Source organism: Oncorhynchus masou, chromosome 15 (assembly GCF_036934945.1).
Source record: "Oncorhynchus masou masou isolate Uvic2021 chromosome 15, UVic_Omas_1.1, whole genome shotgun sequence".
In the NCBI taxonomy this organism is placed as follows: Eukaryota; Metazoa; Chordata; class Actinopteri; order Salmoniformes; family Salmonidae; genus Oncorhynchus; species Oncorhynchus masou.
The window spans coordinates 53,526,792-53,547,479 of record NC_088226.1 but is presented as its reverse complement, the minus strand read 5'-3'; the positions used below and the strand labels follow the sequence as shown (position 1 = coordinate 53,547,479).

Here is a 20,688-nt window from a genome sequence, read left to right as displayed (position 1 = left end):
CTAGCTAGGTAAGTACCAGGATGTTGTCTTTGGTTTTGAATCGGAATTTAGAGAACTGAATTTAAAAACTGAATCTGAAAATATATAAATAAATATATATATATATATATATATATATATTCTTCTCGAAGTTGAATCTATGTAACTTCAGTCACCTTGAAATGATAGATTGTTAACTTGATACACAGAAAATTAATGCAATTTATACCATTTTTAAACTCAAATATAAACATTATTACATTGAAATTACATTGCAATTTAATTAAGTTTCACATCAGGATATAAGTTAAATTGATGAATGCAGTGATTCAATTATTGAACTCAAATGCAATGTCTTATAATACAAATTAAAATGTAATGGAATTCAAAGAATTTGTGCACTGAAATCACTCCATTCAAATACTACAATGGCGAAGCGAATTAGAATAGAATATACAACATAAAGAATAGAATATATAGAATATACAACATAAAGAATAGAATATATAGAATATACAATATAAAGAGCAACAGATCTTTCAAATAATATTACGCATGCTGTCACATCACGTGGTGAGATTCTTTAATTCTATTTCTGGCAATCTCTTTCAGTTTCCGTAGTGTAGTGGTTATCACGTTCGCCTCACACGCGAAAGGTCCCCGGTTCGAAACCGGGCGGAAACAAGTTTTGTCAAAATAGTGACTGAAAATTAACAACGGAGTGGTTGCGAATCCGACTTTTCTGTGACCTATTTTTCTCAGCAGTAAAGATCCCAAATCTTCTGTGCATGTGCTGATCACGTTATTTTTGCAAATCTACCATTCCAGTGTTTAACTTGTTATATTGTATTTACTTCGCCACCATGGCCTTTTTTTGCCTTTACCTCCCTTATCTCACCTCATTTGCTCACATGGTATATATACTTATTTTTCTACTGTATTATTGACTGTATGTTTGTTTTACTCCATGTGTAACTCTGTGTTGTTGTATGTGTCGAACTGCTTTGCTTTATCTTGGCCAGGTCGTAATTGTAAATGAGAACATGTTCTCAATTTGCCTACCTGGTTTAAATAAAGGTTAAATAAAAAAATGGTATTCAGTACTTTAAGCACAGTCTCTGGTCTACTCTTAGAGAACAGGCTACTCTGGCGAATGACGCTTGTTTAATAACGTTAGATCAAAGCTGGGTCAATGTCTGCAATATCACATAATGATAGTATTCTACATAACTGAATATAATAGCATATACTATTACGTTACTGTAAAACAACCCCCCCAACCGTGCATGCCACTAGGCAAAATACATAGGTAGGCTGCACCATCTGGTGTAAAATTAATCTTATGGGGGCCAAAATTAAGTTTGTTTTGCAACACTCGATTCTAATTTGTCGTGTGCGGCCTTTGAGTATCATAGAGGGGAACAGAAAGTACATTTCCCAGAGAGTCTTAGCTTTCGAGAAGTGGGCTATAATCACTCACAACCAAAACGGTTCCAAAAGTCCAACATTTCTAGGAAGAATGTTCATGTTTACCACAGAGAGCGTTTGATTCTATCTGTTCTCCTCTACCTTTTCTGCCTGGCAAAGTATCAGGATGTTGTCTTTGGTTTTGAATTTAGAGAACTGAATCTGAAAACTGAATCTGAAAACTGAATCTGAATATATTTGAGAAGTTGAATCTATCGAACTTTAGTCAACTTGAAATTATAGTTTGTAAACTTGATATACATAAAATGAATATAACCATATATATAACCATATATATTTAAACTCCATATATAAATATTATTACAGTGAAATTATATTTCCATTTAATTAATTTAATTCAGTTTCAAATCATGATATAAAAGTTACATTTATGCATTCAATGATTCAATTACAAATTCAAAAATATTGAATTAAAATTCAATGTCTTATAATACGAATACAAATTATGGAATTCCAATACAATTTCCGTTGGCACTGAAATCACTCCATTCTACTACTGCAATGGCGAATTTACATTTAACAGGAATCCCTAGTATACATACAGTACTAGTCAAACGTTTGGACACACACACTCATTCCAGGGTTTGTCTTTATTTTCACTATTTTCTACATTGTAGAATAATAGTGAAGACATCAAAACTATGAAATAACACATATGAAATCATCTAGTAACCAAAAAAGTGTTCAACAAATCAAAATATATTTGATATTCTTCAAAGTAGCCACCCTTTGTCTTTCAACCAGTTTCATGAGGTAGTCACCTGGAATGGAGGACGTTTTGCATTTGGAGGATGTTGCATTTGCCATTTTAATGCATAAAAGACCATATAGAAAACTATTGAAGATTACGTTGTGGTTTAATTGAATGAAATCAGGCATATTTATGAGTGTTATAGCACAATTTCAAATAGATGTATGTTATTAATAAAGAAAACTTTAAAGCAACTCATAGAGAAGATTACTTTGAGGTTGACTTTAATGAAATCAAAGCCATAGTTATGATAATGTTGGAGCACAATCCTTTGTACAACAAACTTATTCACACAATAACTATAGAAATTGGTTCATAATACAAGACATATTCACCATGATAAGTATAAAATGTTGGTCTTTGTGCAACATTTACACAAAGTAGCCCTCAAAAATAATACAGTGCATTCGGAAAGTATTCAGACCCCTTGACTTTTTACACATTTTGTTAGGTTACAGCCTTATTCTAAGATGGTACCTGTGAAATAAACACAAATCAAACAAGTCCAAACCACTTCCATCAATGGAAATAGATTTTCAGTTCTTTATTTATTTGTGTGTGTCTGTATTCACTCCCCCTTCTCCACCATCCAGCTTTACTTTTCAGTCTCATAAAAGGCAGACTGTTTGAGCTCCTGTCAATGCCCTGTGCCAGGTACAGGGAGAACACTAGATATTTTCCTGCCACTCATGGAAAGCTGGTATGCGTGTGTGAGGGCTGTTGGGGTCTTGTTTCAGCTGCTGGTGGCAGCACCTGTATAGATGGCCGGAGGGATGCTGCTCGGAGGATTTTCTTTCCTCAGTTTGCTCCTTCCTCACTGCCTACCACTGCTTCGAGGCCTCCAGCCCCCATTGAAAGAAGCCAGCGGCAGCAACATCCTCAAATGGTATCCTTGAATTGATGAGGCTTTCTGCTGTGTAAGTGCAGGTGGCAGGGGACGTGACTGTGACACTAACCGTTTCACTCTGCAGTAACATAATGCCACAGCTGTGTGTCTCTAGGAGCTTCTCTGGGCTGGTGTTAAGAGCAAAGCAGATCCACCCACTTCAGGATCTCTTCCTCCCTGTGGTGCTTGGCCAGTAGGACATCACTGGCAGCTCTAATGGGCTCTGTCCATCAGCCATGATCCATGATGAAGAGGCAACCTCATCTCTTGTTGGGCCCATTGGAGAAGCTGTCAAGGGCAGAGGTGGTGTGGCTGGCAGAGGTGTGCTTGGCCAATCTGAAAGAGAGGCACAATATTATTTTAATAACAAAGCCTTTACTATAGACTAACCTAAATCAAGTGTGTGTTTGTGTGTGAGACAAAACAAGTTAGTGCCTGCACACATAAGTTTGTGTGCGATACAGTATAATTTGAATTACCTGTATCCAGCAGGTATTCTTCAGAGCAATCCTATTTTGTTGTGGCAGGAGCTGGTGTCAAAAGGGAGTGAGGCAGGACAGCCTGTAGGGAGGACCAATGTTTGTGCTGGGCTGCGCTGCTGGGGCTGGATCAATCTCAGCAGAGAAGAGAGCATGCATGTCATTCCTCCCCTGAAATAGATGCCCAATTACCTTAGGTTAGCTTTATGATTATTCTAATGTATCTATGTGTGTGTGTGTGTGTGTGTGTGTGTGTGTGTGTGTGTGTGTGTGTGTGTGTGTGTGTGTGTGTGTGTGTGTGTGTGTGTGTGTGTGTGTGTGTGATTGAAAGGTGAAGCGTGAACTGTGTGATCATGTCGCTGTGCTGTTTCTTTTTTGTTGTATTCTAAATGCACAATATTAACTTTTCCCGACTGCTCAGTTTACTCGCCCTGGCAATCACTGATGTGTGTGTGTTCATATAACACAGAACTTTGTCAATCTGACCGAGTCCTTGTAGTAGGAAATTCAGTGATAAGCTTTGGCATCAACTACTATCAACAGTGTAGAGTAAAAAGGGTATCAATCATTCAGTTCTGTATTGACGTAGACTTAATCATGTGAAGTTACAAAACTTCAAGGACCTAGTCATCACTTGAGTTTAACAACGGATGTAGGTTACATTGCAAGTACAGTGCCTAAGAAAAGTGTTCAGACCCCTTGACTTTTTCCATATTTTGTTAGGTTACAGCCTTATTCTAAAATTGATTATCAATCGACACACAACACTCCATAATGACAAAGCAAAAACAGGTTTTTAGAAAATGTTACAATTACATAAGTGTTCAGAGCCTTTACTCTGTACTTTGTTGAAGCACCTTTGACAGCGATTACAGCCAAGAGTCTTCTTGGGAATGCCACTACAAGCTTGGCACATCTGTATTTGGGGAGTTTCTCCCATTCTTCTCTGCAGATCATCTCAAGCTCTGTCAGGTTGGATGGGGAGCGTTTTTTCAGGTCTCTCCAGCAATGTTCGATCAGGTTTGAGTCCGGACTCTGGCTGGGCCACTCAAGGACATTCAGAGACTTGTCCCGAAGCCAGTCCTGTGTTGTTTTGGCTGTGTGCTTAGGGTCGTTGTCCAGTTGGAAGGTGAACCTTCGCCCCAATCTGAGGTCCTGAGCGCTCTGGAGCAGTTTCGCTCTGTTTTCATCAAGGATCTCTCTGTACTTTCTCCATTCATCGTTGCCTCGATCCTGACTAGTATCCTAGTCCCTGCTGCTGAAAAACCTTCCCACCACCATGCTTCACCATAGGGATGGTGCCAGGTTTCCTCCAGACGTAACGCTTGGCATTCAGGCCAAAGAGTTAAATCTTGGTTTCATCAGACCAGAGAATCTTGTTTCTCATGGTCTGAGAGTCTTTAGGTGCCTTTTGGCAAACTCCAATCAACTCAATGCACCATATGTACACATGTCAACCAGGAGCTCTAAAGGGGCAGTCCCGTTTAGTTCCTGTATATACTGGTTACAGAGACGTTGCATAGGCATAGTTCATAGGGTTAGTTCGCCAGTGTCTGGCATTGTCTCCTATCTTAATTTAACTTCTTACGGGTACGTGGGACGGTAGCGTCCCACCTGGCCAACATCCAGTGAAATTGCAGAGCGCGAAATTCAAAAATACTAAATTCAAATATTTAACATTCTTGAAAATACATGTGTTAAACATCAAAATAAAGCTTAACTTCTTGTGAATCCAGCCACCATGTCAGATTTCAAAAAGTCTCTACAGCAAAAGCAAACCATGTGATTATCTGAGGACTGCACCATGCATACAAACACATGAACATCATATTTCAACCAGGCAGGGTGTGACACAAAAGTCAGAAATAACAATATAATAACTGCTTCTTCTGTTGGCACTCCAAAAGGTCCCAGTTATATCACAAATGGTCCTTTTGTTTCGATAATGTCCTTCTTTATATCCATAGAAACTCAGTTTAGCTGGTGCGCTTCAGTCACTAACCCACTCAGTTTCCCTCCATCAAAATGCATACAAAATTCATCCCAAACATTACTAATAAACTTGTGTGCCATCCTGAATAAATGCTCTATTGATTTAAAGACATTAATTGTTGACCAGTTGAAAAAGGATTTTATTGAAATGGATAACACGATTAAAGACAAACTCACAGCTCTACAAACAGCTGTTAATGATGATGGCATATTCAATGAACTGATGAAAACTAACCAAGCGCTACAGGACAAGTTGTCTACAGAAATAAAAGAACTTAAAATCAAGAAATTCAACCAAGACAAAAAAGACAAGGCCGATGGTAAAGTCTACTTCTGGAGAAACCCTGACAAGAGGTCCTGCTCCCCCTCTCAGACGCAGGAGGGATGCCTCTTACTTCTATCCACCCTTGTCTGATCAACGCTCTACAACCAGCGCCTCATCGGCTTCCAGCGGTAGTTTTTTTATCCAACGAGAGACTGGACGGACGGAAGGGCGGAGGAGGCCGCAGGCACGAGCATCGACGAGATGTCGCACCCGACGGGGTAAGAAGAAACGAATATCAGAGGCAGAGGAGACCGTTCACACGGTCCCAGAACCCACGGGACTGAGTGTCTTTAATTTATCAAGCAAGATATTGAGCCCTGCCCATGTCTCTTTGCTTAATAAAGGGTTATCTTTTGTGCCTAGAACTCAGTGCAACGATTTTGATGTTAAGGTAGACATGTTGAAGTTTTTCAGAAACATCCGTTTAAGGGAATACTTTAGCTCCCCTAATTCTGACACTTCTATTGAACCAGTAGGTTGCTCTCCTACACATACTCCGACTCCTTTTAGAAGCAAGAGTTATTTTATACCTCCAGCCAATCGCAATAACTCTATTGAGACATATTGCAGACTTGTGGAAAATGATGTTGGACTTCTCCTTAAGAATAAACAGGGATCCAAATCTTTCCATAATTTACCCAAGAATGAAAAACAAGCTTTGCTTGATTTACAATCTGATACGTCAGTCATTATTCGTCCTGCTGATAAGGGTGGGTCGGTTGTACTCATGGATAGGACAGCTTATGTACATGAGTGTCATATACAGCTGCTTGACAACACCTTTTACAAGAAACTCAGAAGTGACCCCACTTCCCAATTTCAGAATACTATCCTGTCTGTCCGAGATGGGTATTTAAGTTCTGGTCAGATAACCAAAAAAAGAACATGCTTTTTTTGGCTATTCAACACCCTAAAATTGCCACTTTATATACTTTGCCGAAATTACACAAGAATGTTACACAACCTCCAGGGCGCCCTATTGTAGCGGGCATTGATGCAGTAACGGCCCCTCTATCTACTTTTGTTGACTTTTTTATTAGACCACTCGCAGAACAGCTACCCTCCTTTGTAAAGGACACCAGCAGTATGATCTCTATCATTGAATCTCTTGATCCTCTCCCTGAGAATACATTGTTAGTTACTTTTGATGTTGAGTCATTATACACTAATATTCCACACGAGGGCAGTATTGAAGCTATGGAACATTTTCTTCTGCAACGTGACCCAAATGAACTACCTTCCAGTGCATGCATTGTAACATTGGCTGAAATAGTACTCACCCATAACTATTTCATGTTTCTAAATTACTTCTTTATTCAGATTAAAGGGACTGCTATGGGATCCCCCATGGCTCCTAACTATGCTAATTTGTATGTGGGTCACATGGAGAAACAGTCTATTTTCAATCCTCTCAAAAATGTTTTCTTGCCTCACATCATTATTTGGAAACGGTATATTGATGATATTTTTGTTCTGTGGAGGGGTGATGCAAAACAGCTCCAGGCGTTCCATGCTTTTCCTAACTCCTGTTCTGAGCATCTGAGATTTACTATGCAATTTGATACACGTCTAATCAGTTTTCTTGATCTTCTGATCTTGTGTGAAGATAATGTTTTATACACGGATCTTTACAGGAAACCTACTGATCGTAACAGTTTGTTGAGGGCTGATAGTTGTCACCCACTTCCCTTAAAAAACAGTTTGCTCTACAGCCAATTCTGTCGAATCAAAAGAATTTGCAAAAAACAGTCCGATTTCGACAGAAATATGGCTGAGACGCAAAGAAAGTTCAAGGAGAGGCGCTACAAGAATGATCAGATTAATATTGCCATTGAGAAAATTCAAAACAAAACGAGACATGACCTTTTTCAAGGTCAGTCTCGCAAAAAGACGCATTCTTGCGTTCTAACTACCCGCTATTCAAAGTGCTCTGAACAAATTAAGGGAATTGTTCACAAACATTGGCACATCCTAAAATCCGATGATAGTCTCGGTAATGTGTTTTAGGACCTTCCCTTGGTCGTATTCTCGCGGGGCAGAAATCTCAGAGACCAATTGGTACACTCTGATTTACCACCCCAAGATATTCCTGAACACCGTCTATTTGCGCCCCTACTGGATGGAAATTACAAATGTAATGGCTGTGCTCAATGCAATGGCATTTATAAATGTAGATCCTTCAAACACCCACAAACAGGGAAATCGATCCCAATAAAAGGTGTTATTACGTGCTCCACTAAGGCAGTTATTTATCTTATAACTTGTCCTTGTGGTAAAAATTATGTAGGTAAAACAAAGCACGAATTAAAAGTACGTATCTCAGAGCATCGTAGCACCATTAGGTGTAAAAACTTGACTTATCCAGTTGCGGCCCACTTCTTGGAGGCAGGCCACTCTATTTCGTCTCTGCGTTATATTGGCATCGAACATGTCACCCTCCCTAGGAGAGGGGGTGACCTTGATAATTTATTGTTAAAACGAGAGGCTGCCTGAATCATTAATTTAAAGACCCTTGCGCCCTTCGGTCTCAACGTAGACTTTGATCTGAAGCCATTCTTGTGATTATTGTGACTTTGCCATTGTAATTGTGTGTAAACTTGTATAGTCAAATTAATCTATGATCGTATGCTATCCATTTGTTTGTATGCTGTTCTTTGTATGACATTTGACATTATACCCTTATACCCATTATACCCTGATGAAGACAGCTTGGCTGTCGAAACGTTGGTATTACATTTTTGCATCTGAGCTCCAAGAGTGTGCGGCTTTCTTTTATTTTCAAGTTTCTACTCCGCTAGCCAGCACCTCGTCTTAATAGGTGTGCGTTTCTTTTTCTTCTACATCTAGTAGAAGCCCTAGGAACTGCAACTTGGGCTTATAATTATAGTACGAGCCATTGAAAATAGTGCTAAGCTGAAATATTGTTTTTTGGGGGGGGTGGTTTGTACTCTAGGTTTCGCCTGCCATATCAGTTTTATTATACTCAGACATACTTTTAACAGTTTTAGAAACTTTAGAGTGTTTTCTATCTAAATCTACCAATTATATGCATAACCTAGCCTCTGGGCCTGAGTAACAGGCAGTTTACTTTGGGCATGCTTTTCTTCCGGATGTCAAAATACTGCCCCCTACCCCAGAGAGGTTAAAGAACATATTCTGGGCTTTCTGCCAAATAGTCTAAAGGAGGAGGTCATAATGGCACCACCTCAAGTCTTTACCAGGCACAGGCAGAAACCAAGGATTGTTTATGACACCAAAGACAAGATGCACAAAGTAAAATGTCCTTTAAAGGCACATGAAAGCCCGCTAGGAGTTTGCCAAAAGGCAACTAAAGGACTCTCAGACCATGAGAAACAAGATTCTCTGGTCTGAGGACACAGGGCGTGTACTCTGCACATGAGCTGACCAAATGGCAAGTGTCTTCACTGACATTTTCAACCTGTCCCTGACTGAGTCTGTAATACCAACATGTTTCAAGCAGACCACCATAGTCCCTGTGCCCAAGAACACTAAGGTAACCTGCCTAAATGACTACCCACTCGTAGCCCTCACGTCTGTAGCCATGAAGTGCTTTGAAAGGATGGTCATGGCTCACATCCACACCACTATCCCAGAAAACCTAGAACCACCTATATTTGCATATCGTCCCAGCAGATCCAAAGATGATGCAATATCTATTACACTCAACAATGTCCTTTCCCAGCTGCACATCAGGAACACCTACAGTTGAAGTCAGAAGTTTACATACAACTTAGCCAAATAGATTTCAACTCAGTTTTTCCACGATTCCTGACATTAAAATCCTAGTAAAAAATTCCCTGTCTTAGGTCAGTTAGGATCACCACTTTATTTAAGAATGTGAGATGTCAGAATGATAGTAGAGAGAATGATTTATTTCAGCTTTTATTTCATTTCATCACATTCCCAGTGAGTCAGAAGATTACATACACTCAATTAGTATTTGGTAGCATTGCCTTCAAATTGTTTAAATTTGGTCAAACGTTTCGGGTAACCTTCCACAAGCTTCCCACAATAAGTTGGGTGAATTTTGGCCCATTCCTCCTGACACAGCCTGTGTACCTGAGTCAGGTTTGTAGGCCTCTTTGCTCGCACATGCCTTTTCAGTTCTGCCCACACATTTTCTATAGGATTGAGGTCAGGGCTTTGTGATGGCCACTTCAAATCCTTGATTTTGTTGTCCTTAAGCCATTTTGCAACAACTTTGGAAGTATGCTTGGGGTCATTGTCTATTTGGATGACCCATTTGCGAACAAGCTTTAACTTCTTGACTGCTTCAATATATCCACATAATTTTCCATCCTCATGAAGCCATCTATTTTGTGAAGTGCACCAGTCGCTCCAGCAGCAAAGCACCCCCACAACATGATGCTGCCACCCCCACGCTTCACGGTTGGGATGGTGTTCTTCGGCTTGCAAGCCTCCCACTTTTTCCTCCAAACATAACGATGGTCATTATGGCCAAACAGTTCTATTTTTGATTCAACAGACCAGAGGACATTTCTCCAAAAAGTACGATCTTTCTCCCCATGTGCAGCTGCAAACCATAGTCTGGCTTTTTTATGGCGGTTTTGGAGCAGTGGCTTCTTCCTTGCTGAGCGGCCTTTCAGGTTATGTCGATATAGGACTCGTTTTACTGTGGATAATGATACTTTTGTACCTTCAGGCATTTGGAAATTACTCCCAAGGATGAACCAGACTTGTGGAGGTCTACAATTGCTTTTCTGAGGTCTTGGCTGATTTCTTTTGATTTTCCCATAATGTCAAGCAAAGAGGCACTGAGTTTGAAGGTAGGCCTTGAAATACATCCACAGGTACACCCTCAATTGACTAAAATTATGTCAATTAGCTTATCAGAAGCTTTTAAAGCCATGACATCATTTTCTGGAACTTTCCAAGCTGTTTAAAAGCACAGTCAACTTAGTGTATGTAAACTTCTGACCCACTGGAATTGTGATACAGTGTATTATAAGTGAAATAATCTGTCTGTAAACAATTGTTGGAAAAATTACTTGTGTCATGCATAAAGTTGATGGCCTAACCAACTTGCCAAACTATAGTTTGTTAACAAGAAATTTGTGGAGTGGTTGAATAATTAGTTTTAATGACTCCAACCTAAGAGTATGTAAACTTCCGACTTCAACTGTATGTGAGAATGCTATTAATTTACTACAGCTCAACATTCAACACCATAGTGCCAACCAAGCTAATAACTAAGCTAAGGACCCTGGGACTAAACACCTCCCTCTGCAACTGGATCCTGGACTTCCTGACGGTCCGCCCCCAGGTGGTAAGGGTAGGTAACAACACATCCACCACGCTGATCCTCAACATGGGGGCCCCTCAGGGGTGTGTGCTCAGTCCCATCCTGTACTCCCTGTTCACTCATGATTGCATGGCCAGGCACGACTCTAACACCATCATCAAGTTTGCCGATGACACAACAGTGGTAGGCCTGATCACCGACAACGATGAGACAGCCTATAGGGAGGAGGTCAGAGACCTGGCTGTGTGGTGCCAGGACAACAACCACTCCCTCCACATGATCAAGACAAAGGAGATGATTGTGGACTACAGGAAAAAGAGGACTGAGCATGCCCCATTCTCATCAACGGGGCTGTAGTTGAGCAGGTTGAGAGCTTCAAGTTCCTTGGTGTCCACATCACCAACAAACTATCATGGTCTAAGCACAACAAGACAGTCATGAAGAGGGCACGACAAAACCTATTTCCCCTCAAAAGACTGAAAAGATTTGGCATGGGTCCTCAGATCTTCAAAAGGTTCTACAGCTAAACCATCGAGAGCATCCTGACTGGTTGCATCACTGCCTGGTAAGGCAACTGCTCGGCCTCCGACCCCCAAGGCACAACAGAGGGTAGTGTGTACGGCCCAGCACATCACTGGAGCCAAGCTTCCTGCCATCCAGGACCTCTACACCAGGCGGTGTCAGAGGAAGGCCCTAAAAATTGTCAAAGACTCCAGCCACCCTAGTCATAGACTGTTCTCTCTGCTACCGCACGGCAATTGGTACCGGAGCGCCAAGTCTAGGTCCAAAAGGCTTCTAAACAGCTTCTACCCCCAAGCCATAAGGGCTACCCAAACCCCTCTTTTATAGTGCTGCTACTCTGTTTATTATATATGCATAATCACTTTAATTCTACCTACATGTACATATTACCTCAATTACCTCCAACCGGTGCCCGGCACATTGACTCTGTATCGGTACCACCTGTATGTAGCCTCGCTATTGTTATTTTATTGCTGCTGTTTATTTATTTGTTACTTTTATTTTCAAATTTTTACTTAACACTTACTTTTTCTTAACTTCTTAAAGCATTGTTGGTTAAGGGCTTGTAAGTAAGCATTTAATTGTAAGGTGTTGTATTCGGTCACATGTGACAAATACGATTTGATTTGATGAAACCAAGATTGAACTCTTTGGCCTGAATGCCAAGCATCAGGTCTGGAGGAAATCTGGTACCATCTCTACGGTGAAGCATGGTGGTGGCAGCATCATAGTGTGTGGATGTTTTTCAGAGGCAGAGACTGGTAAACTAGTCAGGATCGAGGGAAAGATGAATGGAGCAACGTACAGAGATCCTTGATGACAACCTGCCCCAGAGTGCTCAGAACCTCAGACTGGGGGTGAATGTTCACCTTCCAACAGACAACAATTCTAAGCACACAGCCAAGACAATGCAGGAGTTGATCGGGACAAGTTTCTCAATGTCCTTGAGTGGCCCAGCCAGAGCCAGACCGATTGAACATCTCTGGAGAGACCTGAAAATAGCTGTGCAGTGACATTCCCCATCCAACCTGACAGAGCTTGAGAGGATCTGCAGAGAAGAATGGGAGAAACTCCCCAAATACAGGTGTGCCAAGCTTATAGCGTCATACCCAAGACTACCAGATAGTCTAAAATAATGAAAGAAAAACCTTAATATAGCATATATACATTTCACAAGAATTATACGTTCATGGATCATTTTTAAGGTATTGTTTCTCTTTATTCAACATGCCTGCCATCCACCCAGCCTTCAGCCACACAATATTTAATGACCCTAAACCCGTCGGTTCCGAGGATATAAGAGTCATCCCGCGCATCACTACTACATATGACTGGGAAAAATATATTTGAACAGCCCTCCAACTGTAATAACTAGTGGGAAACTCGTCTATCATCCCTGAGCTCCAAGTGGATGGTGGGAATTCACCAGTTGTGAAGTTGTAAATACCAGTTGGATGCATCCGTTACGAAACGCCTGATTGGCTAATGGCCAAAAAAAAGCTGTGTCAACCATCAACTAAAAGTACAGCTATCAGGCTTGTAACCAAATGATAGTGTTCATAAACTATATTAATAGATTGCTTACAAACATGTTTTGTAGTTTAATTTAACTCAAGAAAATGCTGTTATCGAGGTCATTTCCTTAGCAGGTGACGTCAGCGGTCGCCATGTGGGAGGGAAAAGTCGGAGTTCAAGGATGATTGAGGAGTTTCACACTAGTAATTATCAGTTGGAGGGCCGTTCAAATGGATTTTTCCCAGTCATATGCAGTGGTGTAAAGTACTTAACTAGTACTTAAATATTTTGGGGGGGTATCTTTACTTTACTATTTATATTTTTGACAACTTTTACTTGCACTTTGTACTCGTTACATTTTGAACGCTAAGCAGGACAGGAAAATTGTCTAATTCACGCACTTATCAAGAGAACATCCCTGGTCATCTCTACAGCCTCTGATCTGGCAGACTCACTAAACATGCTTAGTTTGTGAATTCTGTCTGAGTGTTGAACTGTGCTCCTGGCTAGCTGTAATTAAAAAATAAATAATAGTATATCGTGTTGTCTGGTTTTCTTAATATAATACACTTTAAATGATTTATACTTTTACTTTTGATACTTAAGTACATTTAAAACGAAAAACTTTTACTCAAGTAGTGTTTTACTGGGTGACTGACTTTTACTTGAATCATTGTCTTTTAAGGTATCTCTACTTCTACTCAATTATGAAAAGTGGGTACTTTTTGCACCCCTGGTCGTATGTGATAAACATAGCTAAAGATATCATCCGTACATGTCCATTTATGGTGTCTGTGAGCTCACAGCCAGTGCCATTGAGGCCATCTCTATTTTGAAGTAGTCAAATTCATTTTTCTACTACTTCTATGAGTTGGCAAACAAACTGAAAGGGTGCATACTGCCAGTTAGAGTATGTTGTTTGATCAGGTATAAAGCCAAGGTTGATGGTTTACCGCCACCTACAGTTATGGAATGTTTGCTCAAGAGTATAATTCATTGGCTTATCCCTCCTGATGACCTGGATGGAATCATGTGATCCTTCCTTCATAGGAAGGCCCATCTCGTTGACTACTTTTAAAATGGTGAAAGAGCTATGTCCGACAAGCACGTGAATGTGGCAATAGATGACGGATTCTCACTATGGATGTGCAGTGAAATGTATTAATTAAAAAAAAACGTTCACCATTGATTTGTCACTATTTACCGGGATGGATTTTTAAATATGTATAATTGGTTATTATCATGGCCATGAGAATATCGGGTATAGTAAAACATGAGGATTACCCAGTTGGTTAGAGAGTGTGCTAATAAAGCCAAGGTCGTGGGTTAAATCCCTGTACTGGCCAACATGGTTTTATTTTATACAAGAATATGCTAGTAATTGTCAATCTCTGAAAAAAAGTATATTGTCTGGTGTTAAATTGATCACAGGGAATTAATTACTTCTTAATATGCGAGGTTAAAATTGTGATTTGAAAGGACATGTCCTACCTGCTAAATCTGTGCCATTCAGGTCTCCATAGTGTCAGATCTATCATGCCAGAGTTCGTTCAGAGGCTGATCAGTAGTCAGAGGATTTAGCAACTGCTTAGATTTAGCAAACGAATGTTAGTAGCTAATGAAGCTAGACGAGTTTGAGGGCACACCTGTTGCTTGCGTAGAACATTGTTTAATAGGGTAGTAATTTAGCAATCGGGTGATACATATAACGTTAGCTAAAATAGCTAGCCTAACGTTGACGTTACATACTTAGTAACGTTAGCTGGCTAATTTAGCATAGCAATCCACATCCATGCAATGGCAGGAAACGTGAAAGACAAGGAGGCTTTTCAAAGACTGAACTTCCTGTATCAGGTACGTTTTCTTGATTTCTAGTAATCCAGCGATACCTTTGGCTTTATAACTAATATTCTCAGAATTCTTTAATATGACATTGATTTCTTGCAGGCTGCACACTGTGTTTTGGCTCAAACCTCTGAGAATGTGGAGTTAGCTCGTTTTTACTGCTTCACTCAGAAGACAATCGCAAAACGTTTGGTACTGAGACAGTGGGTAACATACACTAACAATATCATATAACGTTAATTAAACTCTTGTCAGAAAACATATGGTGTTACATTTGCATCAATAAAGGTTGTAACGTTCATGTAATGTTAGAATACATGACAGAAATAAGTTTGAAACATGTCTGCTAAAACGATGACAACTAGGGCATGACTATAATGTTATTAATGTCTTTATAGAGACCCCTCAGTGAAAAGAACATTATGTAAGAAGTGCTGCTCTTTGCTGGTCCCAGGAGTAACTGCCACAGCCAGACAGAGAAGTAAGTTTATTCATGCAAGACTAAGTCACTTTGTTTATGCTACATGATATATATATATATATATATATATGCCAAGTATCTTACTAAATAGACGGCCACCTAACCAGTACATCACTGGGGCCAAGATTTGCAAATAAATTCATAAATCCTACAATGTGATTTTTTTTTCCCCCTCATTTTGTCTGTCATAGTTGAAGTGGACCTATGATGAAAATTACTGGCCTCTCTCATCTTTTTAAGTGTGAGAACTTGCACAATTTGTGGCTGACTAAATACTTTTTTGCCCCACTGTATGTATCATCCTCATGAGATTTTGAAAGTACTGAGTGGAAGTCCAATGTCTTTACATAAGTGACATATTGTATTGTGGAGTAACTCAAGCTTTTTTCTCTCAAGGGACTAAGCATAGAAACCGCATGACTGTGCTGCGATGTCTTCGCTGTGGGCAGTGCAAGAGGTTCCTAAACAATCCGGAGCATCGCCTGTGGGTGGACCAGCCTGAGGCTCAGCTGGAGAACCAATCACAGCCAGGTGATTTACCCTGGAACAACTCCACTACATTGCAGTTATGTATCATATTGGGGGGACAACTAAGTACTGTCATGTACACTCTCCTACATATTCATTTGGACAGTGAAGCTAAAACTTTTAATTTTGTGCTGTACTTTGAGATTTCCATACGTGGAACGGATGTGGGTGGGGCTAGGTCTACATAAGGGTGCTAATTTAAAAAATTGAACAAAAGCTCTAACGAAGGCCGTGAGGCCGATACGTAAGCTTATTAAATATCAGTGATACTACCAAGAGCAGTGTGCCGTTTCCTTTTTCCTTCCCCATGCAGCTGCAAAGAGATTGCTCAGATGTGCGAGTGCCTTTTGAATGCTGTACTCAGAGATCAAATGTGTTACGAGGTGACAGCACAGAATGTCACTTTTTATTTGAGGGTATTTTCATACATATCTGCTTTATCGTTTAGGAAGCACTATTTCTGAAGCCCCCCCCATTTGAAAGTGTCATAAGTATTTGGACAAATTCACTTAGTGTATTAAATGTAGTATTTGGTCCCATTTTCCTAGCATGCAATGGCTACATCAAGCTTGTGACTACAAACGTGTTGGATGCATTTGTAGTTTGTTTTGGTTGTGTTTCAGATTGTTGTGCCCAATGAAAATGTATTGTCATTTTTGGTTCTAAATAAGATTTATGATATGTTTCTGAACACCTCTACGTTAATGTGGATGTTACATGATTATGGATAATTGTGAATAATGATGAGTGAGAGTTTGAGGCATAAGTATCATACCCCCCCCAAAAATGCTAACCTCCCCTGTTATTGTGAGAGGTTAGCATGTTTTGGGGGCATGATCTTTGTGCATCTGTAACTTTAGCTATGTGGGGAAAGACAGGATGAATCGGGAGTTTAGGCTGTCATTTGAGATGCAGGTGTATTAAAATTCAGCTTCACATGTAACATTTTAATCTAAAATGTTTTCTGTTTCTTTATGGCACTTTTCATCCATCTCAGAGGGAGGCCATGGTGTTTAACCTTTGTCCTTTCTGTTTTGCAGAACAAGGTCCCTCCACTAAAGAGTTGAAGGAGAAAGCAGATGGGTCCATATCGCAGCTATCCTCCACAGGGCCTTCCTCTACCCAGCACCAGGTGCCTCCATCCAAGCCCAAAACCTGAGCCCTGGGGCCTCAGTAGCCCATTCACAACTGGACATAGCTGCTTTGTGTGGCATTGCCACATTTTCAACTATATCATAAATGTTTGAATATGAGGATTCATTTGTTTTGCCAGTGACAACCTGTTACATCAGTGGTATGATGTAACAGGTTGTCATTGTAATGGGAGAGGTTGAGGTTGGTTAAAAATACATTTGATGTTTAGTCTACCTCAACGTGCTCACAGTGTACAGGAAGTTCAGGAACGACAACCAATGTTAAATGTCCTTTTCATAAACATTTATTTTTAATTGATTTATTACTTCTGTAAGAACACGGGCGATATGAGTTGTAACTTGTACTATCATAAATGTACAGATGTTCTACAGCCTACACCTTTTTTGTCAGTAACTTAAGGAGAGAATAGGCTGCTGAATATAATGCTCAGTGCATAATGAAATATCTTCTCCCAATAGGAACAAAATTGAGTAGTGTGTTCCTAATGCACTCATATGTCCTATATTGCCTCAGCTGAGGTGGATGTCTTTCTTTCACTTTTTCTTTTCATCTCCGTCCCCCTTTGGCACCTCTACGTGGGTCTTCTGGGAATACAGCAGATTCTTCGCAAAAATCCTGGGGATGTGACCCATGTACAGGAGAAGGGCCAGGGTCATTCCTGAAAAGAAGATATCTGTATTACCAGCTTGATAAGCAATTATGCCTCATTGTTATGCATAAATCCTGTTTCACACATTACCTTTGGCAATTACATTTTCTCTATTGGTATACTTTTATTAGGGGTTTGTATATAATGAACAATTTCTGATTTGACTTACCAATAATGGGCCCAAGGCAGTAGACCACTGAGTACTCCGTAAAGGTAAACCCATGACAGTAGAAGGTAAGGCCATAGGCCAGGGAGGGGTTCAGGAAAGCTGAGGTATAACCACTGGCTGACATGCATAGAAAGATGAGTTATCGAAATGGGATGCAGAAATAGATTTTGCTCCGACAAACATATAACACAAAGAAAACAGCATATAGGCCTATGCAACTTTAATGATTATCTCTACTGAAATGTCTTTCTATATTTGAGGCGCGATGGTTGTCATCGTGGGCTACTTACCTGCATGGGAGAGAAGGCTGAGCACAGCTGCTAAGAAAGGCACCCGAACCAACGCAGCGCGACATCTCAGGCTGAGGTATATCAGATAAAAGATGAATGCACACACACACTCACAATAGACCCCCTGCACCAGGGAGACACGCAGGGCTGTGCTGCACTCCCTGAATAACAGGTTCTTAATTATGTGCATGTCATTGAGCTCCATTGCCCAGTAGTAGCCAGCTACAATCAGGGCCAGGTGTGCCCCCAGGAACTGAGCAGCCAAAGCCAGCAGAGTGTGCATAGTAGGGGTCTCCAGCAGCAGGAAATTCATCAGAGTCAGGGAGGGGTTTCCAGTGGCTCCAGTACAGATCACACCATGGGTCAGCAGCACCACAAACCGTATGGTCAGAGTAACATCTGATCCCAGTCCCTCTGCCCACTCACCAATCTCTATAATGGTTTGCACCTCCAGCCAGCATGCCACCAGCACAAATGAGGTTGTGAACTCTGATGCAAAGCTCAAACAAGGCCATTTTCTGAAAAGGACTCTAAAGACTACACCAAACACCACAACAGCAAGAAAGTAACCAAGGGAGACATCAAGTTCAGACATAGTTAGGTTCACAGATGCTAGCTACTACACCTCGCTGGTTCTTCTCACACAGTGTATGACTTGTTGGGCAGTTTGCTGTCTGTGTGATTGTGACAACGTGGAGAAGTGTTTTTCTCAATACAGAAACACTGACTTTTCATCCCACACCACCTGCCAAAATACACACTGCCCTTTTCGAGGTCAATTCAGGAAAGTTACTTTGCCCCAGGAATAAGGGCAAATTACTTCTGTAACTTACAACAAAGATATAGTTTATTGACCCTGAGGGAAATGTCTGTTAAACCTTAATAATGCTTGTGTACTAAGATATCCTTCAAGCCTAGACATTGGGCTTGAGATTGTTAAAAAGTAACTCATATAACATAGAAAGGTGTGTGCGCGCATAGATATAGGCCTGTTCTAACTGTTCTGTGTGTGTAGAATGAACCCATGATGTCCGGGCACTCAACCGAGAATGTGACAGAAACTGACTGGTTCCTCTTGATCCTGGACAGACTAAAGGTTATATCCTGCACACGAGTAACAGAGCTATTGTTCTGTTTTGGAACCTGTTTCTGGGGAAAGATTGTGGTGGAGAAATCAGAATTAGCTAAGTAACACAGATTTATTTGTCACATACACATGGTTAGCAGATGTTAATGCGAGTGTAGCGAAATGCTTGTGCTTCTAGTTCCGACAATGCAGTAATAACCAACAAGTAATCTAACTAACAATTCCTAATCTACTGTCTTATACACAGTGTAAGGGGATAAATAATATGTACATAAGGATATATGAATGAGTGATGGTACAGAGCAGCATAGGCAAGATACAGTAGATGGTATCGAGTACAGTATATACATGTGAGATGAGTATGTAAACAAAGTGGCATAGTTAAAGTGGCTAGTGATACATGTATTACATAAGGATGCAGTCGATGATATAGAGTACAGTATATAGGTATGCATATGAGATGAATAATGTAGGGTAAGTAACATTATATAAGGTAGCATTGTTTAAAGTGGCTAGTGATATATTTACAACATTTCCCATCAATTCCCATTATTAAAGTGGCTGGAGTTGAGTCAGTGTCAGTGTGTAGGCAGCAGCCACTCAATGTTAGTGGTGGCTGTTTAACAGTCTGATGGCCTTGAGTTAGAAGCTGTTTTTCAGTCTCTCGGTCCCAGCTTTGATGCACCTGTACTGACCTCGCCTTCTGGATGATAGCGGGGTGAACAGGCAGTGGCTCGGGTGGTAGATGTCCTTGATGATCTTTATGGCCTTCCTGTAACATCGGGTGGTGTAGGTGTCCTGGAGGGCAGGTAGTTTGCCCCCGATGATGCGTTGTGCAGACCTCACTACCCTCTGGAGAGCCTTACTGTTGAGGGCGGAGCAGTTGCCGTACCAGGCGGTGAGACAGCCTGCCAGGATGCTCTCGATTGTGCCTCTGTAGAAGTTTGTGAGTGCTTTTGGTGACAAGCCAAATTTCTTCAGCCTCCTGAGGTTGAAGAGGCGCTGCTGCGCCTTCTTCACGATGCTGTCTGTGTGAGTGGACCAATTCAGTTTGTCTGTGATGTGTATGCCGAGGAACTTAAAACTTGCTACTCTCTCCACTACTGTTCCATCGATGTGGATAGGGGTGTTCCCTCTGCTGTTTCCTGAAGTCCACAATCATCTCCTTAGTTTTGTTGACGTTGAGTGTGAGGTTATTTTCCTGACACCACACTCCGAGGACCCTCACCTCCTCCCTGTAGGCCGTCTCGTCGTTGTTGGTAA

General features: G+C 40.8%; 2 protein-coding genes, 1 long non-coding RNA gene and 1 other non-coding gene across 4 annotated transcripts; 2 read left to right on the top strand and 2 right to left on the bottom strand.

Annotated features, from left to right (window-relative positions):
- Positions 1-590: 590 nt before the first annotated feature.
- Positions 591-663, top strand: trnav-cac (transfer RNA valine (anticodon CAC)). Its single transcript has one exon. It is a non-coding gene; the product is annotated as a tRNA-Val (tRNA).
- Positions 664-1,808: 1,145 nt separating this feature from the next.
- LOC135556440 (uncharacterized) lies at positions 1,809-14,800 on the bottom strand. The gene is made up of 3 exons (XR_010457997.1): positions 14,713-14,800; positions 3,584-3,754; positions 1,809-3,440 (listed from the first exon to the last, which is right to left on the bottom strand). It is a non-coding gene; the product is annotated as an uncharacterized LOC135556440 (long non-coding RNA).
- LOC135556439 (ribonuclease P protein subunit p21-like) lies at positions 14,740-17,968 on the top strand. The gene is made up of 5 exons (XM_064989646.1): positions 14,740-15,075; positions 15,169-15,269; positions 15,465-15,547; positions 15,944-16,078; positions 17,116-17,968. The coding sequence occupies exons 1-5, from the start codon at positions 15,019-15,021 to the stop codon at positions 17,232-17,234; spliced, it is 495 nt and encodes a 164-aa protein (XP_064845718.1). The 5' UTR covers positions 14,740-15,018; the 3' UTR covers positions 17,235-17,968.
- On the bottom strand, positions 17,756-19,005 carry LOC135556438 (aquaporin-12-like). Its single transcript, XM_064989644.1, has 3 exons — positions 18,339-19,005; positions 18,049-18,165; positions 17,756-17,888 (listed from the first exon to the last, which is right to left on the bottom strand). The coding sequence occupies exons 1-3, from the start codon at positions 18,931-18,933 to the stop codon at positions 17,764-17,766; spliced, it is 837 nt and encodes a 278-aa protein (XP_064845716.1). The 5' UTR covers positions 18,934-19,005; the 3' UTR covers positions 17,756-17,763.
- Between the last annotated feature and the right edge of the window lie 1,683 nt (positions 19,006-20,688).

What these genes read in the sequence shown, in the direction of transcription:
- LOC135556438 (XM_064989644.1), bottom strand. Translation starts at nt 18,933, where the DNA reads ATGTCTGAACTTGATGTCTCCCTTGGTTACTTTCTTGCTGTTGTGGTG. An exon ending in CAGCCTTCTCTCCCATGCAG is followed by an intron (nt 18,166 to 18,338) that starts GTAAGTAGCCCA and finishes TATGCATGTCAG; the next exon opens with CCAGTGGTTATACCTCAGCT. An exon ending in CTGCCTTGGGCCCATTATTG is followed by an intron (nt 17,889 to 18,048) that starts GTAAGTCAAATC and finishes TCTTCTTTTCAG; the next exon opens with GAATGACCCTGGCCCTTCTC.
- LOC135556439 (XM_064989646.1), top strand. Translation starts at nt 15,019, where the DNA reads ATGGCAGGAAACGTGAAAGACAAGGAGGCTTTTCAAAGACTGAACTTC. An exon ending in GACTGAACTTCCTGTATCAG is followed by an intron (nt 15,076 to 15,168) that starts GTACGTTTTCTT and finishes GATTTCTTGCAG; the next exon opens with GCTGCACACTGTGTTTTGGC. An exon ending in GGAGAACCAATCACAGCCAG is followed by an intron (nt 16,079 to 17,115) that starts GTGATTTACCCT and finishes TCTGTTTTGCAG; the next exon opens with AACAAGGTCCCTCCACTAAA.